Source organism: Puma concolor, chromosome D3, assembly GCF_028749965.1.
Source record: "Puma concolor isolate L17-30 chromosome D3, mPumCon1.1.hap2, whole genome shotgun sequence".
Taxonomy (NCBI): Eukaryota; Metazoa; Chordata; class Mammalia; order Carnivora; family Felidae; genus Puma; species Puma concolor.
The window spans coordinates 55,362,506-55,385,501 of NC_141678.1; the positions used below are offsets into that span (position 1 = coordinate 55,362,506).

The window sequence follows — 22,996 nt, forward strand, 5'->3', positions numbered from 1 at the left end:
GGGCTCTTGCTCCCTGTCACATCCAATGGGATCATACTGACATGTTGGCAAAGAGAAGCCTCTTCCTAAAATGAGAGTGTTCTTCTTATTGTAATTCTCATAAACCTTTATGACTATGATGTATATATATGCAATATATACAATATATGCAATACACACACACACACACACACATATATGTGTGTGTGTGTATGTATACACAGACACACACATGCTGTTGCAACTTGGCAAATTTAGCCTTTTAATTTTATTGTGAGTTTTCATAGTAGGTAAGAGATTTAATAGTCTTCGTTTTTAGAAACTTTTAGTAATGTAAAACTATGTTTCTGTCATAGAAATTCAAATTTCAAAACCCTAATATCCTAGAGGTTCTCTTCTCTGAGAATATTTTGGATTAAATACCCAGAACCCATATGACACAAATGGGTTGGAGTAGGGCTTCTAATCAATATTGGTTCAACCAAATATCAATCTTTTAGCATATTAGGAAGTAAAATGTAAATGGAAACATTAGCAAATGAAAGTAATAATACTAGCTCTAACTTCTGGTTTGCAAAAATACTAGTTTGCAAACAAAAAAAAAGTTCTAAAGTCTACTCCAGAAAATACATACATATACATTTCTTAAACATCTTTCTAAGTATAATGAATACATTTCAATGTTTGTACATATGTGCATTGATATTTTTAATTATTAGTTTAATTCTGTTTGATTTCTTTAAAAAATCTGTTTTCATAATTCAGTCACTTGCAGTTTTGCTACAGAACATAATTATTAACTGGGTAGAATTCCCAAACACATACATTTTTATTGACGAATCTGAGCAACTGATGTCATTGTAGAAGCTGTATCAGAGGTATAAACACAGATAGATGTTTTTATTTGGCCGTGTGAGAAATGCAGTCCTGTGAGTAACTTAAATACTTGTAATTTCAAATCAGTTCTTCCCTGGTTTCTTATTATTCTTTTGTTGCTTTTCAACCTATAGGATGGAGCTGTCCTTGAACTTGGTTTATTTGATCATTCAAGTGCAACCATCAAGTTGCCCGTAATATTTAAAAACTGAGGCTTCGTGGTATTATTTGTAAAATAACAGCACATTAACTTTTGGGCTTTGGGTTCTTGGAAATAGAGTGTTGGTTGCTTTATGAATAAAAGCATAATTTCAATTCAGGAGACTTTTTGCCTGAAGCCTATAAGACAGATGCATCTGATTAACTTTGGCAAAACTGGACTGGCCTGTTATTGTAATGTAGATGTTTTCAGGGTTGGAAGGATATTTTAAAAAGGCATGTGAGAAGGTCTTTTTTTTGAGAGAGAGACTGAGAACAGTTTTGCCACAGAAACTGCATCTCAGACTCTTCATTTTTGCACACTTTTATTTTCTAGTGGAACTTCTCCATTAGCCTGTCTGAATGCAATGCTTCACACTAACACTCGAATAGGGGATGGAACATTCTTCAAAATCCCTGGAAAGTCAGGCCTCTATGCTCTCAAAGTAAGTTGGATTGTTCTGCGTATTATGTCTGTTATTACTGCGTATCATGCGTTTTCTCAGACATGTGAAGGTAAACAAAATTAGATTTGGGTGAAGGGTAGAAAAGTGACCCCTATGCCTTTTAAATGTTTTCAGATGTCTTAAAAGTGACTTCATATTAAGAATAAACAATGACATTTTTCTTCAAGGAAAGCATATCTGTGGTTTCAGTCTAACATATGGTAACGGAAAATAGTTGTGGCTTCCTTAAAATTCTTGATTCTTAAAAATTTACATGGAGGAGTGCCATGAGGCATCAGCCAAGAGCTTAAGATGATCACAGTTGCCGTAAACTATTTGACTTAATGACCATCAGTTGATATACAGACTTCACACCTGTGAGCCTTTCTGTCTTTTATAAAAATAAGTTTATCCATCCTTCTTGAAAAGTTGCTGATTTAAATTAATCGTTCAGTTTTAAAACAACAGTGATATCAAGGGAATTTTAAATAATGCATTCTTGTTGTGTGAGAAGAATAGAGAAATGACATAAAAAGACTCAGATAATTGAGTCTTAATTATTTTAGTGTAATCCCCTTCCCAACTAGAATGAGAAGTGTTATCTAAGATGCAAAGTTCCAGAGGATAAAAGCCGATGGTCTCCAAATGGTTGTGTAACTTGGAACAATAATAAGTCAACGTATTTTTCTTATATTTTAAAAATAAGTCACTGTTTTTAGTAAATGATGGATTACCTTTAAAGGTCATTAATTTCCTTTGAGAAGGCTGTTTTTAATGCTAAACGTTATACCTGGCAAAGAAGCAAAGGTTCTTTCTCAGCCATTAAGCATTAGGCCCTCATCACTGTGTGCGTTTCACAAAATAACCCAGGTTAATCAAAAAGACTTGTATTATTTCAGTTGCTTTTTGTAGGTACCTGGGTATTTAATGTACTGGTAAAATTCTGAGTTGTTAAACCATTTCCTAATATAAGGAGGAATGTAGAATTGAAAAAAAAATGGAAGCAGCATATGTCACTTTTGTATAGATTTTAAAAGGTTATCTACAAAAAATCATCTGTGGCAGCGTGCTTTTCCTAGTTTTTTTTTTTCTTGAAGGACTGATTTTACATTAAGTAAATCTGTTGAAATTCCAAGTTATAAGTAACAGTAGTAATACTTTAGGACTCTGAAAGTATTTTAAATGTTTTCAGTTGCCAGTACATCTCCATAAATCATCATTTTTTAAAAATAATATAGAAAGAGGAGTCGTCATGCCCAGCTGATGGAACATTGGATTTAGGCTGTGAGTCTGAACTGGATGGCGCAGAAATGGCAGAGGCCAATGCCAGTGGAGAAGGAAATGGAGGTAAGTGTGATGAACTTTAAGATATAAACCTTACTCTTAGAAATTACATAGAAGTCCAGTAATTCACAGATTGAATTCCTGACCGTTATAGATATAATTTCTTCTCTACGTTTTTACCACCTGCTTAGATTCAGCATCGAGTAATTTTTATTCAAAAGATTATCACCTAAGAAAAATATGCATTTATTTGCTTTTTGTTTTAGTTATTTTTTAAAGTATGGACTTTTCTGGGTAATATTCTCAAGTGCTCTCAGTATATTTCTCCTGTAAGATGAGGGTGTTACTGGGGGTATCCAGTGGTTTTATTCTTATGTGAGACAAAGAATGCTGTTTTGTCTCTGATTGTGTTTCTTTTTTCCTGTGATCACAAGTAGTTTGATGATGTTAGTATTCCTAACAATGAAACAAGGGCCAAATAAGTTATGTTCTTGTGAAACCCTTTTGAAAAGTGAGCAACCCTTCCAGAATTCTAAGGGGGCATTTTCTGCCTCTGAATTCTGCCCATGTTAATTCATTTTTATCTTTCTCAAGATGTGCATTATGATTGCATTAGTGTATATAATTCCTGTACTGCAGTTTTAGCGAATCTTTGTTCCACAAATGCTGCTGTACTTTTTCCTACCCTACCCACTAGTCCCACAAAGTGGACCCAGATCATGATTCAGGAGGAAGACTGTGTCATTAAAGCCTCTGTTGGTGGACTCATAGAAATCAGTAAATTATCTTTACACAAACAAATCTTAAAGGATCCTTGCAGAAATATCGTATTTCAGTAATAGCCCAAAGCCATTCATTTTATTAACGGCCACACATAGTCCCTTTGTATTCTGACTGGATACTCCTGCCCTGTAAGTTGGTATGATTTCTGATAGTCCCCAGGAGACTGATTTTGCTTCAGTGCCTATCTGATCTGCAATAGAGGTTGTGAATTAAAGTAGGAAACACAGATTCTTAATAAAAGGGCTGAAGTTAGCTTTGTGGACTTTTGTTTGTTTTTTTTTTTTTTTTTTTTTTTGAGAACCAACTCTCACTGAATTTGAGGTCCCTATTCTTACACCTTTTGAAAACTCACCTCACCCCCATGCTATCGTTGTGGTAGTACGGTGAATTTTGACGGGGCCTTGTGGTTACAGAGAGAACAAGGCAGAGATGCACAGCAACTTCTGGCCTTCTGGAAGGGCTGCTAAATGGAGCAAACTGTTCTCCTTCAGAAAGATGAAGGGGAATCTTACTGGATTATCCCTCTTGTTGCACTACTGGCTTCAATGGGCACTTGTGTTTCTCTCTCTCTCTCTCAAACTATTGAGCTTCTATGTGTCCTGTACTATTTTCAACACTGCAGTTACAGCAGTAAAAACAAGAACAAAAAGAGACCTCCCCTGGGTCTTAGATGGGTAGAGATACAGACATTAAGCAAAATAAATATGTAAAATGTATAGCTTCTTCAGTTCCAAAAAAGTGATATGGGGCAAAATAAATGAGATAAGAGTCAAAGAAAGGGGTACATTTGAGAAAGATCTGAGGGGAATAAGGAAGGCAGCAGGTATCTAAGGATGAAGAGTTCTAGGTGAAGAAGCAGCAATTATAGAGGCCTTGAAGCAGGAGAGTTCCTGGAATATTCCAAAAACATCAAGAGCCTAGTGTGGTTGGAGGCCAGGGTGAGCAAAGGAGAGGATGGTAAGATACAAAGTTAGAGAAGTTATGGGGCCAGATATTATGGTGCCTTGATCTTGCCTTTTGCTTTGAATTAGATGTTCAACTCTTGTAGGGTTTTGAGCTAGAGAGACAATGAGCTCACATAGATTTTAGCAGAAGCTAAAGTAAAGCAGGAGTACTAATTACAAAAACATACATAGAGGGGAACAAGGACAAAAACCAGAGACCAGTTAGAAAGCTTTTGCCATAATCAGATAAGAGTTTGAATAAAAAGAGTAGCAGTGGATATGCTGGAAAGTGATTGGATTCTGGATATATACGAAGCTAGATCTAACAGGAGCTGCTAAAATTAGTATGGCTATGAAATAAAGAAAGGAGCTGGAGATAACCCCCAAATTTGAGTGTGAGCAGGTAGACGAATTAGCATTATCTTTAACTTAGATGGAAAATCTGCAAGAGAATTAGTTTAGGAGACAGAACTGTTGATAGGGAGCTCAGTTTGGGACATACTAAGTATGACCTTCATTTTCAACACCCAGGTGGATGTGTTAAATAATTGGATTTATCAGTCGTGAATTCATGGGGAAGATCTTGCTGGAGATACACATGTAAAAGTGGTCAGTTTATAGATGATATTTAAAGATAAGAAACAGATGAGATCACCAAAGAACTGAAGGCAGATAGAAAAGAGAAGAAGCCTAAAGACTGAGCTCACGGGCACTTGAATTTTAAGAACTTGGAGAAATTATAGGAAATAATTACAACAAGTGCGACTAAAGATAAATGGATAGAAGAACATGTCTGTCCTGGAAACCAAGTGAAGAAAGTGTTTCTGGGGAGGAAGCACCTTAAATGTGCCAAATGCTTTTGATGGATCAGCTTATAGTGAAGACTGAGAATAACCATTGGATTTAGCTTTGTGAGGTTGGTGATGAACTTGGCAATGACAATTTCTGTCCACTGCTGAGACTGCAAGCCTGAGTGGAGTGGGTTCCAGAGAATAGGAGGACAGAAATTGGAGTCCCCAAAAGATAATTCTTTCAAGGATTTTTGAGATAAAGGGAAGGTGTGAGATGGGAAAATGGCCAGAAGGGAAAGTGGAATCAAAAGAAAGTTGTTTTGGGGCACCTGGGTGACTCAGTCAGTTGAGTGTCCAGCTCTTGGTTTTGGCTCGGGTCATGATCCCACAGTTTGCGAATTTGAGCCCCGCAGCACAGAGCCTGCTGGGACTTTCTCTCCCTTTCTCTCTGCCCTTTCCCCCTTCTCTCAAAATAAATAAATACATTTTTTAAAAAAATAAAGTTTTTTTTTAATATGAGAGATAAATACTAGAATAATTCTAATTATTCTAGATAATGAGGATATTGAGTTGATATCCTCAACTGGATGAGGATGAGGAGAATCCAGTTGAGGAGGAGAATTTGATAATGAGGAAGGTGACCTGTGGCCGTGTGCTTGATTAGATGAGAGGAAGTGGGATCTATTAACTGGATGAAGAGATTGGCCTTTATAAGATCGTTTGATTTGGTGTTCTAGAGAAAATGAGTTAGAAGGATAGGTGATGTGAGTGGAATGCACGAAATTGAGGTTAGGACGATATTATGGAATTTATGTCTGAGATGAGAGGAAAGGAGGAAGGGGGCTAGGTTTAAGGCTGTCATGAATGGTTAGGCAGTGTGTGCCCCCTTCAGAGTGGCCTGACTGAAGGGACCCTTATCAGTGGCTGAAATTCAGCAGCCCTCTGTTTGCTCAGCCTAGTACTATGGGATGGAGCTGGGTCTCCTTGGAGGAAACGTTGCTTTTTCTTATTTGCACAAAGACGTAGAGGCTGGTGGTAGCCCAGGTGTAAAGTATTAGAGAATCATCTGTGTGGATTTTGAAACAGGCAATTATGTTAGAACTAGCGTTGAAAGGGTGTGACATTTAGGAGTTAAAATCTTCAAAACATGAAGAGGGGTAACCCAGGAGTTGGTAGATGAGTGCAGGAAGGAGCGGTAGTTGTTACTATGGCCTGATGGAGTGAGATAGCATGCTGGAGGCGTCTAATAAGCAGCAAGGGGAAACAGAGACCACCTATCCCATTTCCAGTCCCAGTAGTACAAGATGGATGGAAAAGAGAGGGACTTCTGCCTGAGAGGCTTCCAGGGAAAGTGGCAGTGTTCACTGGAGAGAGTCAGGTTTTTTTGTAGATGCAAGATGTGAGTGGAATATTCTGAGAAGAGATGGAGGTTAATGGGAGATTTTGCTAAATGACTAATTCGGAATTTCAGAAGAAACAGTGGGAGGGTTTTAGTGGCTGGAAAGGGGTGGAGACAGGGTGAGAGCACTCAGCCAATAACCAAAACAAAGCAGGATGAGTAAATTCCCCTAATTTGAAATGTGGATAGGTACTTCACACAATAACACATACCCACACATCTCCAGCTAATGTGACCAAGACTAGATTTTCTGGTTTCTCCTTTGAAGTTGCATTAGAGAAATTGCTTTGGGGAATCACTGAACGGACAGTAAACAGCTTATTTCCTTGAATATTCCTTGACTTTTACACTTTTGCATCTTATGGCAAACCACAAATGCTTCTTTTAGGATAACTATATTTCCTATCCACGTAAATACCATATTCTTCTGTTTATAGCCCATGAACCTTATCAGACTTAGATATTGAAAATATGAATGCCTCTAAGACCCAGCCTCTGTAAGTTGTTTACATGTATATGGTTTAATCCTCACAACATTCTTATGAGATAATTAATCTTTCTAGGCTCTGTTACTTTTATTTTTCTCTTTCTTCCTTCCTTGCTTGGAAGGAATCTTTCTTTCTTTCTTTCTCTCTCTCTCTCTCTCTCTCTCTCTCTCTCTCTCTTTCTTTCTTTCTTTCTCTCACCTGTGAGAAGACAAACTTAGGTATGTTAAATATCTCATCCAAGTGGTAAGCCAGGTACATGTATGTGACACCAAAAGCCAGGCTCTAACCACTGTGAACTCTCTTGGAATCACAAGGAACACTAATGGCCAGGAGTCATTGCTACAGTTTGCTTTTCCAACATTTGTTTAAATCTATTCTGATTATAGACTTGAGAACTTGACAAAGAGGAACCCCTGGCTTATCCAAATTAAGGAGTAGGGTATCACATGATTTCTTACAAATTGATAGTAAAGTCCTGAGCCAGTTCAGGTGGTTTCCTTGCTGAATCTGTTTCTAATACATATTTGAACCAGAAGTTAGAATGGATGCAAGTTCTGCACTTCTTACAGCTGTACAAATATACTTTGAAAATATAATCAGAGAGTGAAGGTGGGGATGTGTGGACCTGGGAGCCAGGGCAGAGGGGAGAGGGGGAGGGAAAGGGGAGGGTCCCACCATCTGGTTTTTTTCTTCTCCTCTCTCATTCCTCCTTTGGGATGAAAGAGCCGGAAGTGCTGATGTGAATAATAACTATCAATCGGTAACATCGCCTTGTGGCAATCCAGAGAGTAAGCTATTATAGAGTTATTTCAAATTAATAAAGATCAACTGACATCCGCTGCACCATTAAAGAGGGTAAGCAGAGAAATATTTTTTAAGTATTTTTAATATATTTTAAATTTGTATTTGTTTTAAAAAGCCCTTACAAAAAGTGGTAATAAGAAATCTTAGCAGCTTAATTCCAGTCAGTAATATTTGAATCTTTAGATTTGAGATAATAACAGTAATGCTTTAGTCCTCCTCTTACAGTCAGTTGGCCAGAGAAACATTCTTATTAAATGGGTGATCTCTTGCCAAGGTATTTTGTTTTAAAGTTCTGTTGAAAATTTTACAGAGTGGAGAAAGTGGTATATTATTGATTATAGAATTTACAAGACACAGAACTATAGTTACGTTTCTTTGACTCCTACTAAACAGTTTGTCAAGTTAATAAGAATTAGACATGCAGACTCAAGAAGGTAAACTCTTCAGATTTTACAGGCTTTAGCGATAGAGATTGAAGAGTGATTTAGGTGAATCACTTGATATATCTTTGTTGACAACCCATGACCATTTATGCCAATATAAGTATAGATCTATGTCACCCAAAGAAAATATTTTGAATTTTATGGGCTATTTTAGTCAGAGATTTATGGGTATATTTGTGTCTGAGTTGTTTTCTGAGGATAATACATTGGTATATCATGAGTTTGCTCACACATATTAAGTTGACTTACAGTGCATTGCTGGCTGCAGAACCCATACATATTTTATATGAAATGATCGTATCACTACAGAGCCTTCACTCTCTTCACCTTCTATTTATAACTTGTTATGAACAAGAAAAAAATGAATTTCTCTTTTCGTGGCCCTAATTTATATTGCATGTTTAAAATCAAAAGCAACCATCCTACTATTTAAAAGGAAAAAACTGGAGAATGTACAATTTTCATCCACAGAGATCAAAAAAGGTTCTGCTTGTTATTAACCCTAATGGCTTTCAGGGAGGAAGCAGCACTCTAGCAGGGGAATTAGTATTTTAAAAGTCTCTATTTAGGGGAAAAATTATAGAGAACATATATCCTATGTTTTAGCCCTTAGATCCCAGGGTAAATAATGATTCCAACATTTGAAGAATTTTATATGGTCTTTTTTCATTATTCTTTATGGCCAGCTTTATAAGTGGGTTTCTGATTGTATGATTCTTGGCAGAGTTGTGTTAACTTAATGAAACATTATTCAGCTCACTCTTTGTTTTCGTTGGCTCAGAGGCCACAGTTTAAGGGGTCTTTTTTCAGAAGTGAAAAGTGCTTTAAGATGGCCTGAAGTGTGTGGATAGGATCTCTGTTGAGACATCAATTACATACAGATGAGGAGCTTCCTGGAGGAAGTGAGAAGTGTACTAATGAAGCTGTAGGTGCCCTCAGGGAGCAGTCACACTGACAGTTTATCAGTGGCAATTTTATATAAGGGGTTGGGGAGAAGAAAATGAGGGGACGGTGGAGCTGTGAAGGCAGTGTCTTGAGCAACTTTGGAAGATTTTGCTAATGTAGGTGGTGTCTTTTTCCTTGTGGTGGTATTGGTCTGGTCTTGCTGGAGATTTGTCAGTAGCTAGTCTGTGATTGCTCCTGTGTGGTTTTACATAGGATAGCCTCTGTGTTCATGATTAATTTCTACCTGACAGCCATTCCTAGAATGAATCTGGCAGATGAGGGAATCTTGCAGATGACGCTTTCAATGACTGGACCAGTTCTCCTCCTTTTCTTAGGTTAAGCTAATTGGTCTTCTCTTTCACATTTCTTTTTCCTCAGCAGCTTTGTTAGCTCTTGGAGACACCTGTTCTACATTGGTGGCCTAGAGAAACTTAAGTATGTGAAAATTATATTGTTTTAGTTACATATGGAAGGAAATACGGGGGAAAGAGAATACTCTTCACAGTCAGAAATGACCATTGGCAGGATATCAAGCCTCCTCTGCCTCCTCTTTCTTATTCTTCCTTCTTTCATCCCAGCCCACAGCATTCATGACTTCGAGTTCATGCAGCCTGGCTCTCAAGCCAGCATTTGACTTAAACCAGTCAATTCAATTAGACATTATTCTAATAGTAAGTGTCCAGAGGGATAGGAATCTCACAGTGTCCTTTATATTTGTCTCTGTGTTGATAAGCTTTAGAGTCAAGAATTTTTTCCTTATGCTGATTTTTTTTTTTTTTTTTGCTTTTAATTAAACTCATTTTCTGTTTTTTTTTTAACTCTCTGGTGATGGAGAACAGCTGAGCATCATCTAGACCCCACCCCCTTCATCTCCTCCAAATAACTTATCCCAGCTCTTTTAAACATTACTTATGGATACTATTTTTCATTTCTTTTACCCATTAGGGACTTCTTTTTGTTACATACTTCCCCTTGAACTGTGGACTTTGTTCCTGTATAAATGGATTTTGGTCACTTTTAATAGCCTAGAGTCATGGAAGAAAAGTAAGTTTTCTAAGTGCAGATAAAATGACCCATTTAAGTGTACTTTTCCCTTCTTTTCTCATCCTATGAGAAAAGTATTTCATAATATAAAGATTGGAAAGAGAGTGTGATCTCATAATAAAAGCAAACTCCCTCTCAAATAAAACCAGAATTAAATGTATTCCCTCAGTTACTCATATTATCTAGCGAAGCTTCTATCTGATTTATTAGTTTATAATTAGTATATAGGAACAAAGCACCTATTCTTTAAAGAGTAAAGTACTTTTTTTCATTGATGCCAGATTATCCATTCTCTCCTTTTTAACAGTGTATAACCATTTCTCAGCAAACCACCTTGGTGCCTTATCTAGCTCCCTTTTTATTGTGTACTGGAGTTATCTTTTATGTGTCAAAATATAAAGTACTTAGTCGTGATGCCCACGAGTGAAGGAAACATTTACCCTTGACCTGTACCAACATTTTAATGATATTTTCCCTGCCTGCTTCTTGATATTTCTCATTTCCTAAGTGGATTTTGCTGTATTTCTGTGTAGATGTTTCAAGAACCTTATACAGTGTAGAAGATCACAGGTGTTGTGTAGTGTAAAAGAAATAGCTTCTACTGTTCCCCCCCACCCCCCATTCAGGCAGCTCATTGTGTTATTACTCTCCCTAATTCTGAGAAAGGAATTTATATTGGTTCTGTGGTAGGAATGGATTAGGTGGTGAAAGGCTAGTACCTATAGGAAGTGCTTTTCCTATTAAATCCTTACTTCTGGTTTGAGTTTCTCTTTTGACTATAAAGGGATATTTTTTTATGGATATCCAGAGATATTAGTGTAACTGAAAGGCTCTGGTGATAAATTGAGTGCCCATAGAAGGGATTCCCATGGTTGTACCTTCAGTGCGCAAATGTTCCTCCTAGTTACCTGTGGAGCTTCAGTGTCGTGTCCAGGGCAAACCGAAATATCTGTGAACCATTTACAGACATTGCAATGAAACTGCAGTCTGTCCAGTTCCATAATATCAGAGGAGCATCACTTGCAGCCTATGATATCAGCCTGATTACGTCTTGTTGGAGCGTGTTGTCACTGACAGACATTGCTAGTGTAATTATCATATGATTCACCGTTCCCTTTGTTTTATTTTGCTCCCTTTTCTGCAAACCTCTTCTGACTAAAGAGGGCATTTTTGAGCTAATGGTACAGTAAAAATTTCAGTTATATTAGCTATATCTTACTCATAGATGATAGTGCAAATATTATCAAGTATCAATACCTACAGTGTTTAGTAGACAATTTCTCCCTTGAAATTTTCTTAGGGAAAAATTGCTGTTTTCTTTATTTTATTGCTAGTGTTTCTCTATTTAATTGCTGGCCTTTCTTGGCAACTCATCCACTTTGAGTTTTGTCTTTTATTGCAATGAGGGAAGTTGTTTAAATCCAGATATCTATACCCATCTTGCAATAAGGAATGCTTTTAGAGAGGGGAGTTCTCCTTAGTCTGGATCCAAAAATAATTAAGGAATTACCTTTTCTCTGAAAGAAATGGAGTCAAATGGATGTGATTTGGGGGTCAAATGGATTTGCCTGGTCCTCATTAAGTCATTTAAAAGTTTTTGGCATGTATTTTGTTGCCATGTATATCTGGAACGTCTGATACGAACAATTTCAAATGTAAGTATGATACATAAAACATACATAATCCAAACATAAGCTTTTTTTATTATTTGTCATGTGGGGATACTTTTGAATTATTTACTTACCGATCTTTCAGAACAAATTTTAGTTATCACTGGTAGGTTTTCGTACACTTGGTTTTCCTCACATAGAATTAATATCTTTATATCCTTGTTCTTAGAAAAAATACATTTTTAAAAAGCTTTATCATCTCAAAGTCAGGTGTTGGGTTTTATTCACTGCTTTCCCCCCTGCATTTTAAACAGCGCTTGGCATAAAGGTGTTCAGTAAAAGTTTTGCGACCAAATGAATGATTCATAAATAAGCTTCCTCTAAGACTTCGTTCTCTTTTGAAATGTGATTGAATTCTAACCATGTGTCACTGTGTTATCCCTAACATACTCTGTGCTCTTCAATTTAAATTGTTTATTTATAAAACCTGTATTAAGCTTATAGTGTATAGCAGGATTATTTCTACAGAAAACTGTTTTGATTTGAGAGCATCTAGTTTGATCAGAAAATTGAAAGGGAGTAACTGGAGGGAGAACTGATAGAAATGGAATGGATCAAAGGCTGCTCTTCTTCCTGCCTGAGTTAGACCTTCAAACACCAGTTACCTCTGATAGCCTATTACTTACTGTGTAGTTTAGTGGGATACAGCAATTAATATCTTATCTTTGTTGCAGTGACTATATTGTGCACAGATCCTGGTCTGTGTTGTAGTTCTGCCCTCCTATAGCTCCTGCCATTTTAAGTAAGCATTGTGATTTCTAATTTTGACTTTTAAATTATCTTTATTTTTATTCCACTATGCAAAACCTCCAAACTGTGACTTTCCTTTTAAAATAAGGCAACAAGTGGGGCGCCTGGGTGGCGCAGTCGGTTAAGCGTCCGACTTTAGCCAGGTCACGATCTCGCGGTCCGTGAGTTCGAGCCCCGCGTCGGGCTCTGGGCTGATGGCTCAGAGCCTGGAGCCTGTTTCCGATTCTGTGTCTCCCTCTCTCTCTCTGCCCCTCCCCCGTACATGCTCTGTCTCTCTCTGTCCCAAAAATAAATAAACGTTGAAAAAAAAAATAAATAAAATAAAATAAAATAAAATAAAATAAAATAAGGCAACAAGTAAGGATGGCAGAAGGGAGTTTATCTGCATTGAATGGCAGGTCATGTGACTTTCCACTGACCTTCATAGGATGTTTTGTGGTTTGGTTTTCATATTTTCCCTAATTGACTTTAGGATAATTACAATTTCCTAAGATAAAAAAAAAAAAAATTCACTTCTTGTATATGCTTTTCCATAACAATAAACTGTGCTTTGCTGACATCCCCATTCACGAATTCTTATTAAAAGCCATAATTGGGGGTGCCTGGGTGGCTCAGTCGGTTGAACGTCCGACTTCGGCTCAGGTCACGATCTCACGGTCTGTGAGTTCGAGCCCCGCGTCGGGCTCTGTGCTGACGGCTCGGAGCCTGGAGCCTGCTTCACATTCTGTGTCTCCCTCTCTCTCTGCCCCTCCCCCGCTCATGCTCTGTCTGTCTCTCTGTCAAAAATAAACGAACATTAAAAATTTCAAAAGCCGTAATTGAAAGTTAACATTAAAAATAGATACTTTAGATAAATCTAATGAAAATCAAATTTCACAGTTTAGTTTAATAAACTTTTATAGATCAGCTGCTCTGTGCCTATCTTCGCACATAAGTAAGTCCTGAGTCGCTGAAGCTGTGGGTGGTGAGGCAGGCAGAAGCACCAGTTGCGTGAATGCCATGAATTCATACGCTAAGTTCCAAGGAAACATGGAGGAAGGAGGAGTAAGCCTACCTCGGAGACTGGCACAGTCAGGAAGGCTTTGGGGGAAGCTGTTTGAGTTTGGTCTGCCAAGGTGAATTTGCTAGGCAAAGAGAGGGAGAAGGGGATTCGAATGAGGAATGATTAGAACAAGCACAATAAATACAGCAAGTCACTGTGTTCAGGAAATACCACAGGGTCTCAGTTGGCTGCATCCGAGACGATGGGAGTTGGGGAGGCAGACAAGATGTGAAACTAGAAAGAGAGACAAAGTCAAGGTGGCATTCTGTTTTCTCCCTTCTTTAGGTCTCGGTTTAAAGGTCAAAGCCCTCCTGTACCCTTTTCAGTGGGTTAGTAATTACATTGTGGGGAGAATGTCCTATACCTTCTCTCTGTCACGCAGCTTTAAATAGGAGCTCTAACCCGTATTTTCTATTCAATTTCATTTTCAAGTTGAATGGTGAATGACAAAGGGGAGAGAGGAGGACAGCATGGAGACTCTAGAGTCAGAAATCCAGTCTTGCTGGCCAGTCACCAGTTTCTCCAGCCTTCAGGACTGTTTCATGACGACCTGTAATCCTCCCTTTCTCTTTGCTCCTGAGCCTTCTAAGTAGAATATTTTGAATGAGGGCTTTGGGAATGTGTGTGTTAGTGAGATTGGAAGTGGTTGACAAACAAATACTGATAATCTCATTACCTGTTTGAATTTAAAGCCAGCAGATGAGCACTTAAGTATGTCTTTGGCTTTGCCTAGTTTTGGCAGCCAAGCAAATCGTAGACAGAAATAATACTTCTGTACCTTTTAAAAAAATGTCTTCTTGTCTTTGGTTTTTGCACCTATGGGAAGGGCAGGCAGTCTTGGAGGGTTTTGAGGTATAAATCCTGACATTCATTTTGTGATCATGCCAGTGAAGTTAGGGGGAAAAAAATCTGCATTCGTTTTTGAATACCAAGAACATATCACTTTCTAAGCTGCATGTCAGTGTTTGATATTTATTGGATAAAACATCTGCCCTAATTCTTCAGTTTCCTGGTTTCTGTTATAATTTCACATACAAGGGATTTCCCCTGGTCCTTCCTTTAACATTAGTTTTTCTTTGGCTTGTATTTCATAGGCCAGACTCAGTCCCTTATATAAATATTCAGGCAACTGTTTAAAATGAGCCCTGTATTATTTATTTATCACATCTGTTATTAAGAAAGCTGCAAGAATTAAATAAAAGTGAAAACCGTGTGTTTTGTCAGAATATGAATCTGCGTGAACCTCCACAGTCCAGCTACTTAGTGAGTGTTTTTCGATTCAGCCACCCTCACCAGATACATGGCAGAAGAATGAATAAAATCCTCATATGCGCGTGCTAAGGGTCTATTTTTGTCAGTGCACACATATACACACACAGCACACACAGGCACGTACACACCACACATGCAGGTGCATTGTTTGGAGCTTATGGATGCACTGCATTGGGCATTTTAGTCTTTCCTGTCTTTGTTCATTTTATTCTTGATGTTTTTCCTTAAAAATAAGGTATTTGGTTTTTTTAACCCAAAGGAACACTCACTTAGAGATTTTATTTTCTATTTTATTTACTTAAAAACATTTTTTTTTAATGTTTATTCATTTTTTCAGAGACAAAGCGTGAGCAGGGGAGGGTCAGAAAGAGAGAGGGAGACACAGAATCTGGAGCAGGCTCCAGGCTCTGAGCTGTCAGCATAGGGCCCAAAGTGGGGCTCAAACTCACGGACCGTGAGATCATGACCTGAGCTGATGCTTAACCGACTGAGCCACCCAGGTGCCCCCTTGTATTTACTTTTTTAAAGATTCTATAATTATGTTACTAGAAATAAATGATTAGGGGAAAAATGGTTTTGTCCCAGGAGATAGGAGCAAGTTCCAAAAGAGGGGATCAGGGAGGAAATAAACTATATAGGAAGGAGTCCTCATGATGCTTCTCTCGAGTGTAGGATGGACTGGAAGATAGAGCAAAATAGAATTTAGTGGAAGGAAAATGAGTCATTTTGAGAAAAAAAACTTCATAGGATTCCTTGATGCTGTTTCGTTTTATCGCCCTGCCCTCCATCTGAAATTCTGGGCTCTAAGTTGAGCAGAATCTTCCTTTTGGAAGCACAAAATACATGTGAATCACTATTGACATAGCGCAGTAGTGAATTTAAATCCGACAATGCAATATGTCTTCTGATGCCGAAATAGGTATCATGATATTCAGTGACTTCCTAGGTCAGAGAGAAATAGAGTGAGTTGTAAGGTACCCGTCATCCTCAGGAAGGAGAGCTGTGTACTGCTTATTGCTGCAGTCAGAAGAATATGAGGGGAACAGCAGGCTTCAGTTACATACGTACTGATTCGGTATTTGCCATTTAAAAAAAACTAAAAATTTTTATTGGGAGGGACAGAGAGGCAGAGAGAGAATTCCAAGCAGGCTGCATGCTCAGTGTAGAGCGGCATGTGGGGCTCGATCCTGTGACTGAGAGATCATGACCTGAGCTGAAATCAAGAGTTGGACACTTAATCAACTGAGCCACCCAGGTGCCCCAGCATTTGTCATTTTTTGATCCTGCTTCACTGGAGTTTACCTTTGAAAGACTTAGGAATAAAAGTACTTCCTAATAAGCAAATTGGTAAATTTGTGTAGATGTTCAATATGCAGAAGCATTCTCCTGTTTTCCATAAATTCCCTAAAATCCACGGACTGCGTTTTGTTCTCCTTTTTAACTAATCAGTAAGTTTCCGTTTGTCTAGGTGGAAATACTACTCTAAGAACGTGAAGTAATAAGACGCATTTGTTAATGCCCACTTTGCTTGTGGCTCGGCTTTGAGGCCCGTGCAGTTGGCATCATTTGGCCTGTTGGCCACATTCCTCTCAGTTCCCGGTTTGTTACACTTCATAGAGACCTCAGAACATCGAAAAGACCATGTGTATAATCACTTTAAAAGTCAATTTATCTTTGGAATGTAAACCGATGATTGATTTCTAATCTTTCTTGAGTAAGATTTGGCAGTGTGTTAAGATTTAAGTGATCATTTCAGGGAGAAAAACCTAGGAGCCATAGTTCATGCAAGCAGTGTTATAAAATGTTTCTTAACTACAACGTTTAGAGTGTTTTAAGGAAAAATGTCGTATGGTATCACCTGATCTTTAATTCAGGGGCTTCTCTGACTCCATCCATGGGCAAATCCTTTTGCGTCTTCAACCCTAGTACTCTCTGAGCCGTTCGCTCTCATGTTTTTTCATGTCGGTGACTAAATGACTTGATCTCCCTGCCCTTATTAACTTCCTGTTACAGCACTTTCAACAGGATGCAACTAAATGAAACTTCTTTAGACACTAAGTTTTTGCATCAGTTGTGGGGCTTTGAGGCCGAATATTTTAAGTGGGAAACTATGGGTCTGGCCCAGGCTCCCATCTCTGCTATTTTGTTGGCTGTGATACTATTGACAAGTAGTTGAGCCTCTCTGAGCTCTAGTTTTCTCTCTCAAAAACAGAGACAATGCCTTTCCATCTTGCAAGGAAGCAGCAAGGAAGTGGCAAGGGTGAAATGAGATCACATATGTAAAGTGCTTGGCATTAATAACTAACAATTATTTCATGGTCCAAAACTTGTTCATTTTGTTTAGTAATCAGTACCTTGATTAATTTCTGTATTAAAAAAAACTTGACTAATTCTTTTTTTTCCTAACATTCTCTTTCATGAACCACATTTTTAATTTCTAGGCAGCATGTGCTTGAGTCTATCTAAAGCAGCTTTAGTGTTCTCAACACTATGCACGTGCATATGCTTCCATTTTTGACTAGAACAATTTTTACTCCTCCACCTGCCTCTAGAGCTCAGGTCAGAATCCTCTCAAGTTACTGTTCCTTGGAAATTTTCTTGGATTAATGTTAACCCTGGTGCCCTTAAAAAGTCATATTTTGAGCTTTTCCAATATGTTCTCAAGTTATTTTTTTCCATCTAACTTCCTCTTGCCTCCTGCCTTTGACATATGCCTCCATTCTGCCACTAATTACAGTGCTTCCTTACTTTGATTTTCCAAATAACTCTTTCCCCTCTGTTGTGCATAGAAAAGGGCCAGTGTCCGTGCTGCTGCCGAAGTTACTCGGTGGTTGACCTTTTCTCTCGGGTGGAAGGTTTGAGGACTGAAGAAGAGTTCTAGCTATAATCCAGGCATCATAGAGAAGAAAGTGAATGTGGGCCTTTGTCACCCATGACAGCAAGACATTGGCTCTTCTGCAGCCTTTTTGAAGAAAATGTCCTCTGTAGAATAGGTGACAGGAAAGCTTGACTCTGGTACAAGTGGGCAGATTACGTGGTAATCTAAAGAGGGCACGGTTTCCCTGAACACAGTTGTCTCAAATTGACATCCAGAATCTCGGATTTTATTTTTCCTTCTCCATGGTAGATGTCTTGGCCCATAGGAGAAGGTAAACGTGTCACAGTAGACCGTAGAGTCTGTAGAAGGAGGGCTGGTAAATTGAAGAACAAACAACATGGAGGTTGGTAGATTTGAAACAGTTTCGTTAATTTACATTGTTTCTTCAAAAATACTATGCATTGCCCAAGTCTTGAGGCACATGTTATGTTTTTCTTTTGTATGTCCACACAACAGCCCCATGACATAGAAATTATCATCAATTAGTGGGTAAGGAAACGGAGGTGTAGAGAGGTTACATGAAACTGTGGCCACACAGTTATTAACCGATCTCTTCTCTCAAATCTAGATGCTCTTCTTTTTACTGTGCTATTTGGCTTTATTTTAGGTATCCATTCTCAATTGGAGAGAAGCTCCAAGTGAGTTAATTACAGTGGGTATAAAAAAAGGAATTCAAATTAGTAATATCATTATCTCTCTGTGTCTCTAGTTTGTGCAAAGCAGGTAACTGATGAAGCATCTTCCACTCGAGATTCAAGTCTTGCTAACACAGCAGTGCAGAGCAAGTTAGTGTCTTCCTTTCAACAACACACCAAAAAGGCTCTTAAACAGGTAAGAGAGCTGGCATTTGTTCTTTGTTCTACCTTCTTAAGGTGTTATGTGGAGAAAGCAAAGTAGATAAGAACACAGCAATCAGAAAGCAACAGACGTGTCCTACGTTCAACCACTTCCATAATATTCTAACACTAATTTTACTCGGTGCTGAAAACTAGGAGAGGCTTGGCTGAGAACTTTGATGTAAAAAAGAAGAGGGAAAATGTCCTTGGAATCATAAAAACTTATATTAAGATTTTCTTGAGTAAGGTTTATAGTAAACATACTGGGTTCATAAATGCATTGCATATGTTGAGAATAATGCCTCTGTGGTCTCATGTCTAACTGATAGCTGATGTAAAAAAATAAATAGATAATTTCTTTCTTGTTACTGAGATGCATTAAGTTACAAATAAGAAAAACAGTAATTGTGGCTTACTTTGAGCAAGAATGTCCATCAGTGAGTGTTTGGTTAATTTTGCAGTATCATCTTGATATTACATAAGCAGTCTTGAATTCTGCATCCTTGCCCTGAGATGGTGATGGGAGGGAATGGTTGTAAGATTGGCCTCCAGGCTTGCAACTCTCGGCAAGACACTTTTCTTCCCTGAATCTCGACTTTCTTCTCTAGAAAATGTGGAAAATAGTAGTACCTTTCACATGGGAATGACCTGAGGATCAAGTGAGGTGAGAAGTTGAAAGCACATGGTACAATGAGTGACCCGTTATAGTCACTCAGTAAATGTTAGCTATTGCTGCCACACTGGCAGATTCTGAATTGTGTGTGCAAGAGGAGAGGAGATGCTGTGGTTAGATGGGGACATTGCAGGATGGTAATACTGTCAGTAAATGGAAAGCTTATGTATGTGGCTGTTCATGTGAAAATTCATGGCTTTCCCTTGTTTAACTGCTTTCCTCTTACATATTTTATTTTGATCCTTTTTTTTTTTTTTGAGAGGGAGAGAGAGCCTGAGCAGGGCAGAGGGAGAGAGAGAGAGAGAGAGAGAGAGAGAGAGAGAGAGAGGGAGGGAGAGGGAGAGAGGGGAGAGAGAGAATCTTAAGCAGACTCCATGTTCCTTGTGGATCCCTACACGAGGTTCGATCCCATGACCCTTGGATCATGACCTTAGCTGAAATCAAGAGTTGGACGCTTAACTGACTGAGTCACCCAGGCACTCCTGTTTTGATCCTTCTGTGACAGTCCCCTCAATCTCACCTCCTTCAGGCCCTTACCAAGTCTAGGAAGAGAAGTATCATTCTAGTGATAAATTTATAACAAGGGAAGAGAAATCATGTTTGTTTTTTTAAATTTTTTTTAATGTTTATTTATTTTTGAGACAGAGAGAGACAGAGCATGAATGGGGGAGGGTCAAAGAGAGAGGGAGACACAGAATCCGAAGCAGGCTCCAGGCTCTGAGCTGTCAGCACAGATCCTGACGCGGGGCTAAAACTCACGGACCGTGAGATCATGACCTGAGCTGAAGTCGGACGCCCAACTGACTGAGCCACCCAGGCGCCCCGAGAAATCATGTTTTTTAAATAAAGTTAATTTTTTTTAAGTCTCACTAACCAGTAAAGTTCTTAATAGTCATATCCAATCTCCTAGACGTAGAATGTCTCCATGTACCTTCTCCTCTACTTCAAACAAGGACACTTAGGAAAGAAACTCAACATTTTTGTACTGACTTAAAATTACTTTTCTATTCTCTACTAATTATCGAAATTGCAGTATTTCCTTTCATTGGTATTGTATTTAAGGTAATTAGTGTTGCATCAAATAATCTTTGGTGAGCTTGCCATTTCTGTCTTGTGAAATGTTTTAAATCAAAGAACAAAATTGAATTCAGTGTTGAGATCCCTTTTTAATTGACGAAATAAAGGATGGATGACAGGGAAGTCTGGGAAAAGGCTCATTCAGGCGGCAAATAGGATGCAGATAATAAAATACTAACCAGGTTAGAACAAAGGATGCAAAGCTGGATACTGGTACTTGTAGCACTTAAGAAACATAGATACAATCATAAATGAAAGTCATACTTTTGAAGGGCAGCGATTTAAAAACTATGTACACTAGGAAACACCCCTGTATATGAATGTAAAGATAGAGATTCAAATCCATGTATTGTTATGTCCCATTATTTTTTACTTTCTTCATTTAGGCTTCATATTACTGGAACATGTTTCATATTACTGGAACATGTTTTGCCATTACTAAAACATTTTTTAACTTTGAGTTAGTGTTTTTGTTTTGCTGTAGAGCATGTGCTCATGGGAACTGCCACTTGCTTGCTTAGGATTTAAGCCTTGTTTTAAGAAACCTGTCCTGTAAGCTTCTTCATGTCCTAGAAGAGTATTACTTTCTTAAGATTTCGTATTATATAACCAAATAGCAAATTAGCTACAGTGAGAATATAGCACAATATGTAAAAGATATGCTAATGTTAGATTAATAATCAAATTCATATTGGAAATACATTTAGAAAAAAGCTGTTCTTGCAGAATTTTGCCCAGATTCCCTGTAATTGCTGAATTTCTTAAGACAGCATTTCAAAAATTGACTGAACATGAAGCATTTTAAATTGTAGCAGCCTCAGCAAATTTGCAGCTTTCTTTTCTTTTGGATAGTTGGATGGCTATGACCAAATAGAATTCGCTCTAAGTGTATGTATGTGTATGTATATATATATATATATATATATATATATATATATATGTGTGTGTGTTTTCTCTACTTGTGAATATGTTCTTGTGTGTATAAATGCATGTATAAGTCATAATCTCATGAATGCAGGGCCAGCTGAATGACCCTAATAATAATTACATTAGCTGATATTTACTTCTCTGAATTCTAGACATTATGCTCTGCATTTTATATATACTATGTCATTGAATCCTTATAGAAATCCTTTAATGTGTGTACTAGTATTCCCATTTTTCAGATGAGGAAAATAAGGCCCAGAGACTTTAGCTAACTTGCCCACAATTGTCCAGCTAGTGAGTTTGGGAGATGATATTTGAACCCAGAATCATAGTTTTAGATTCTTCCCTCTTAACGAATACTGCCTTTTAGCATATGGTATGTAGTATGTAGTATGATATCCAAGGACATTTACATTCTTCAGTATTTGTATAATGTAAGGAAAGCAAGACAGCAAAGTCCATAATCTTATTTTCGAACACAGACTGCTTATGCTCAGCGTCAACACTTATAATGGTAGACACTCAACTATATCAAATATATAGCTCTTTTTTTACTAGAAGTATATTCTGAGTCAGTAGGACTCTAGTAATATAAGTGTATATTGGCCCATGTGGAATCTTAGAAAGAAGTAGGTGGAAAAAAAGAAAATAAACAAAACCCAGTAGCTTTGTAAGACTAAATGTAGCAAAAAAAATAATAATAATTTAAAATAAGCCTTCATGCAAACTAAGCCAGACATGATTTCTCAGATCTGAGGCCCTGTCTCCGCCCCCACCACCACCCCCACCTGAAGCATGTTGCCATAGAGAGTGGCTCTGGTACTTCGCAGCACTCCGGATTGCAGTGTAATTATAGGCTGGACGATAGGGAGGCTAGAATGTCCCTTGCCTGTTGATACAGAATATTGTCATTGCTCCTAAATATTTGGGTCCCTTTTACTCTCTAATCATCAAAATGTTAGTTAGCATCATATGTTAGATACAATTACCTGAATAATATATTGTCATCTCAGTAGATTATTTTTTTCTGAATAAGCATATTCCAAATAAAACATAGTCAGAAGCCTCTGGAGAGTAGCAGATTGCTGATTATTACCTTGTTCCCTGTCTTCTTTCCACCTTGTTTTTTTTTTAGTTGTAATGATCTTAAAAAGTATGAAATGATTAGATTTTGAATTTTAAAGAAGGATAATTAAGAGAGATTAAATTTTGGAAGTTTTTAAACAGCAGAATCAAATGTAACATTAAGGAAGGATGAGTCTGTTATGGGATGTAACATGGTGGAGAGTAGAACCTTTCTATGCTGTTGCTGTTGTTTTATTTGAGTTCCTTCATTATTTATTTAGGGTGGTAGAATTTTTTCATAAAGTGGCAGTTTTAGGCAGTTTTTCCCTCTTCATATCACAAAGCAGATATGGTCTTGGTATTTTGCTTTAGCTTTATATGT

The 22,996-nt window shown here is 37.9% G+C and overlaps 1 protein-coding gene across 1 annotated transcript in view; it reads left to right on the forward strand.

Moving 5' to 3' along the window:
- The first annotated feature begins 1,390 nt into the window (after positions 1-1,390).
- Positions 1,391-22,996, forward strand: part of ASXL3 (ASXL transcriptional regulator 3) — a 109,182-nt gene continuing 87,576 nt past the window's right edge. Inside the window, exons 1-3 of the mRNA XM_086682706.1 lie at positions 1,391-1,499; positions 2,738-2,846; positions 18,746-18,867. Coding sequence (XP_086538832.1) covers positions 1,422-1,499; positions 2,738-2,846; positions 18,746-18,867 — 309 coding nt within the window. The 5' untranslated portion in view covers positions 1,391-1,421. The remainder of the gene's footprint in view (positions 1,500-2,737; positions 2,847-18,745; positions 18,868-22,996) is intronic.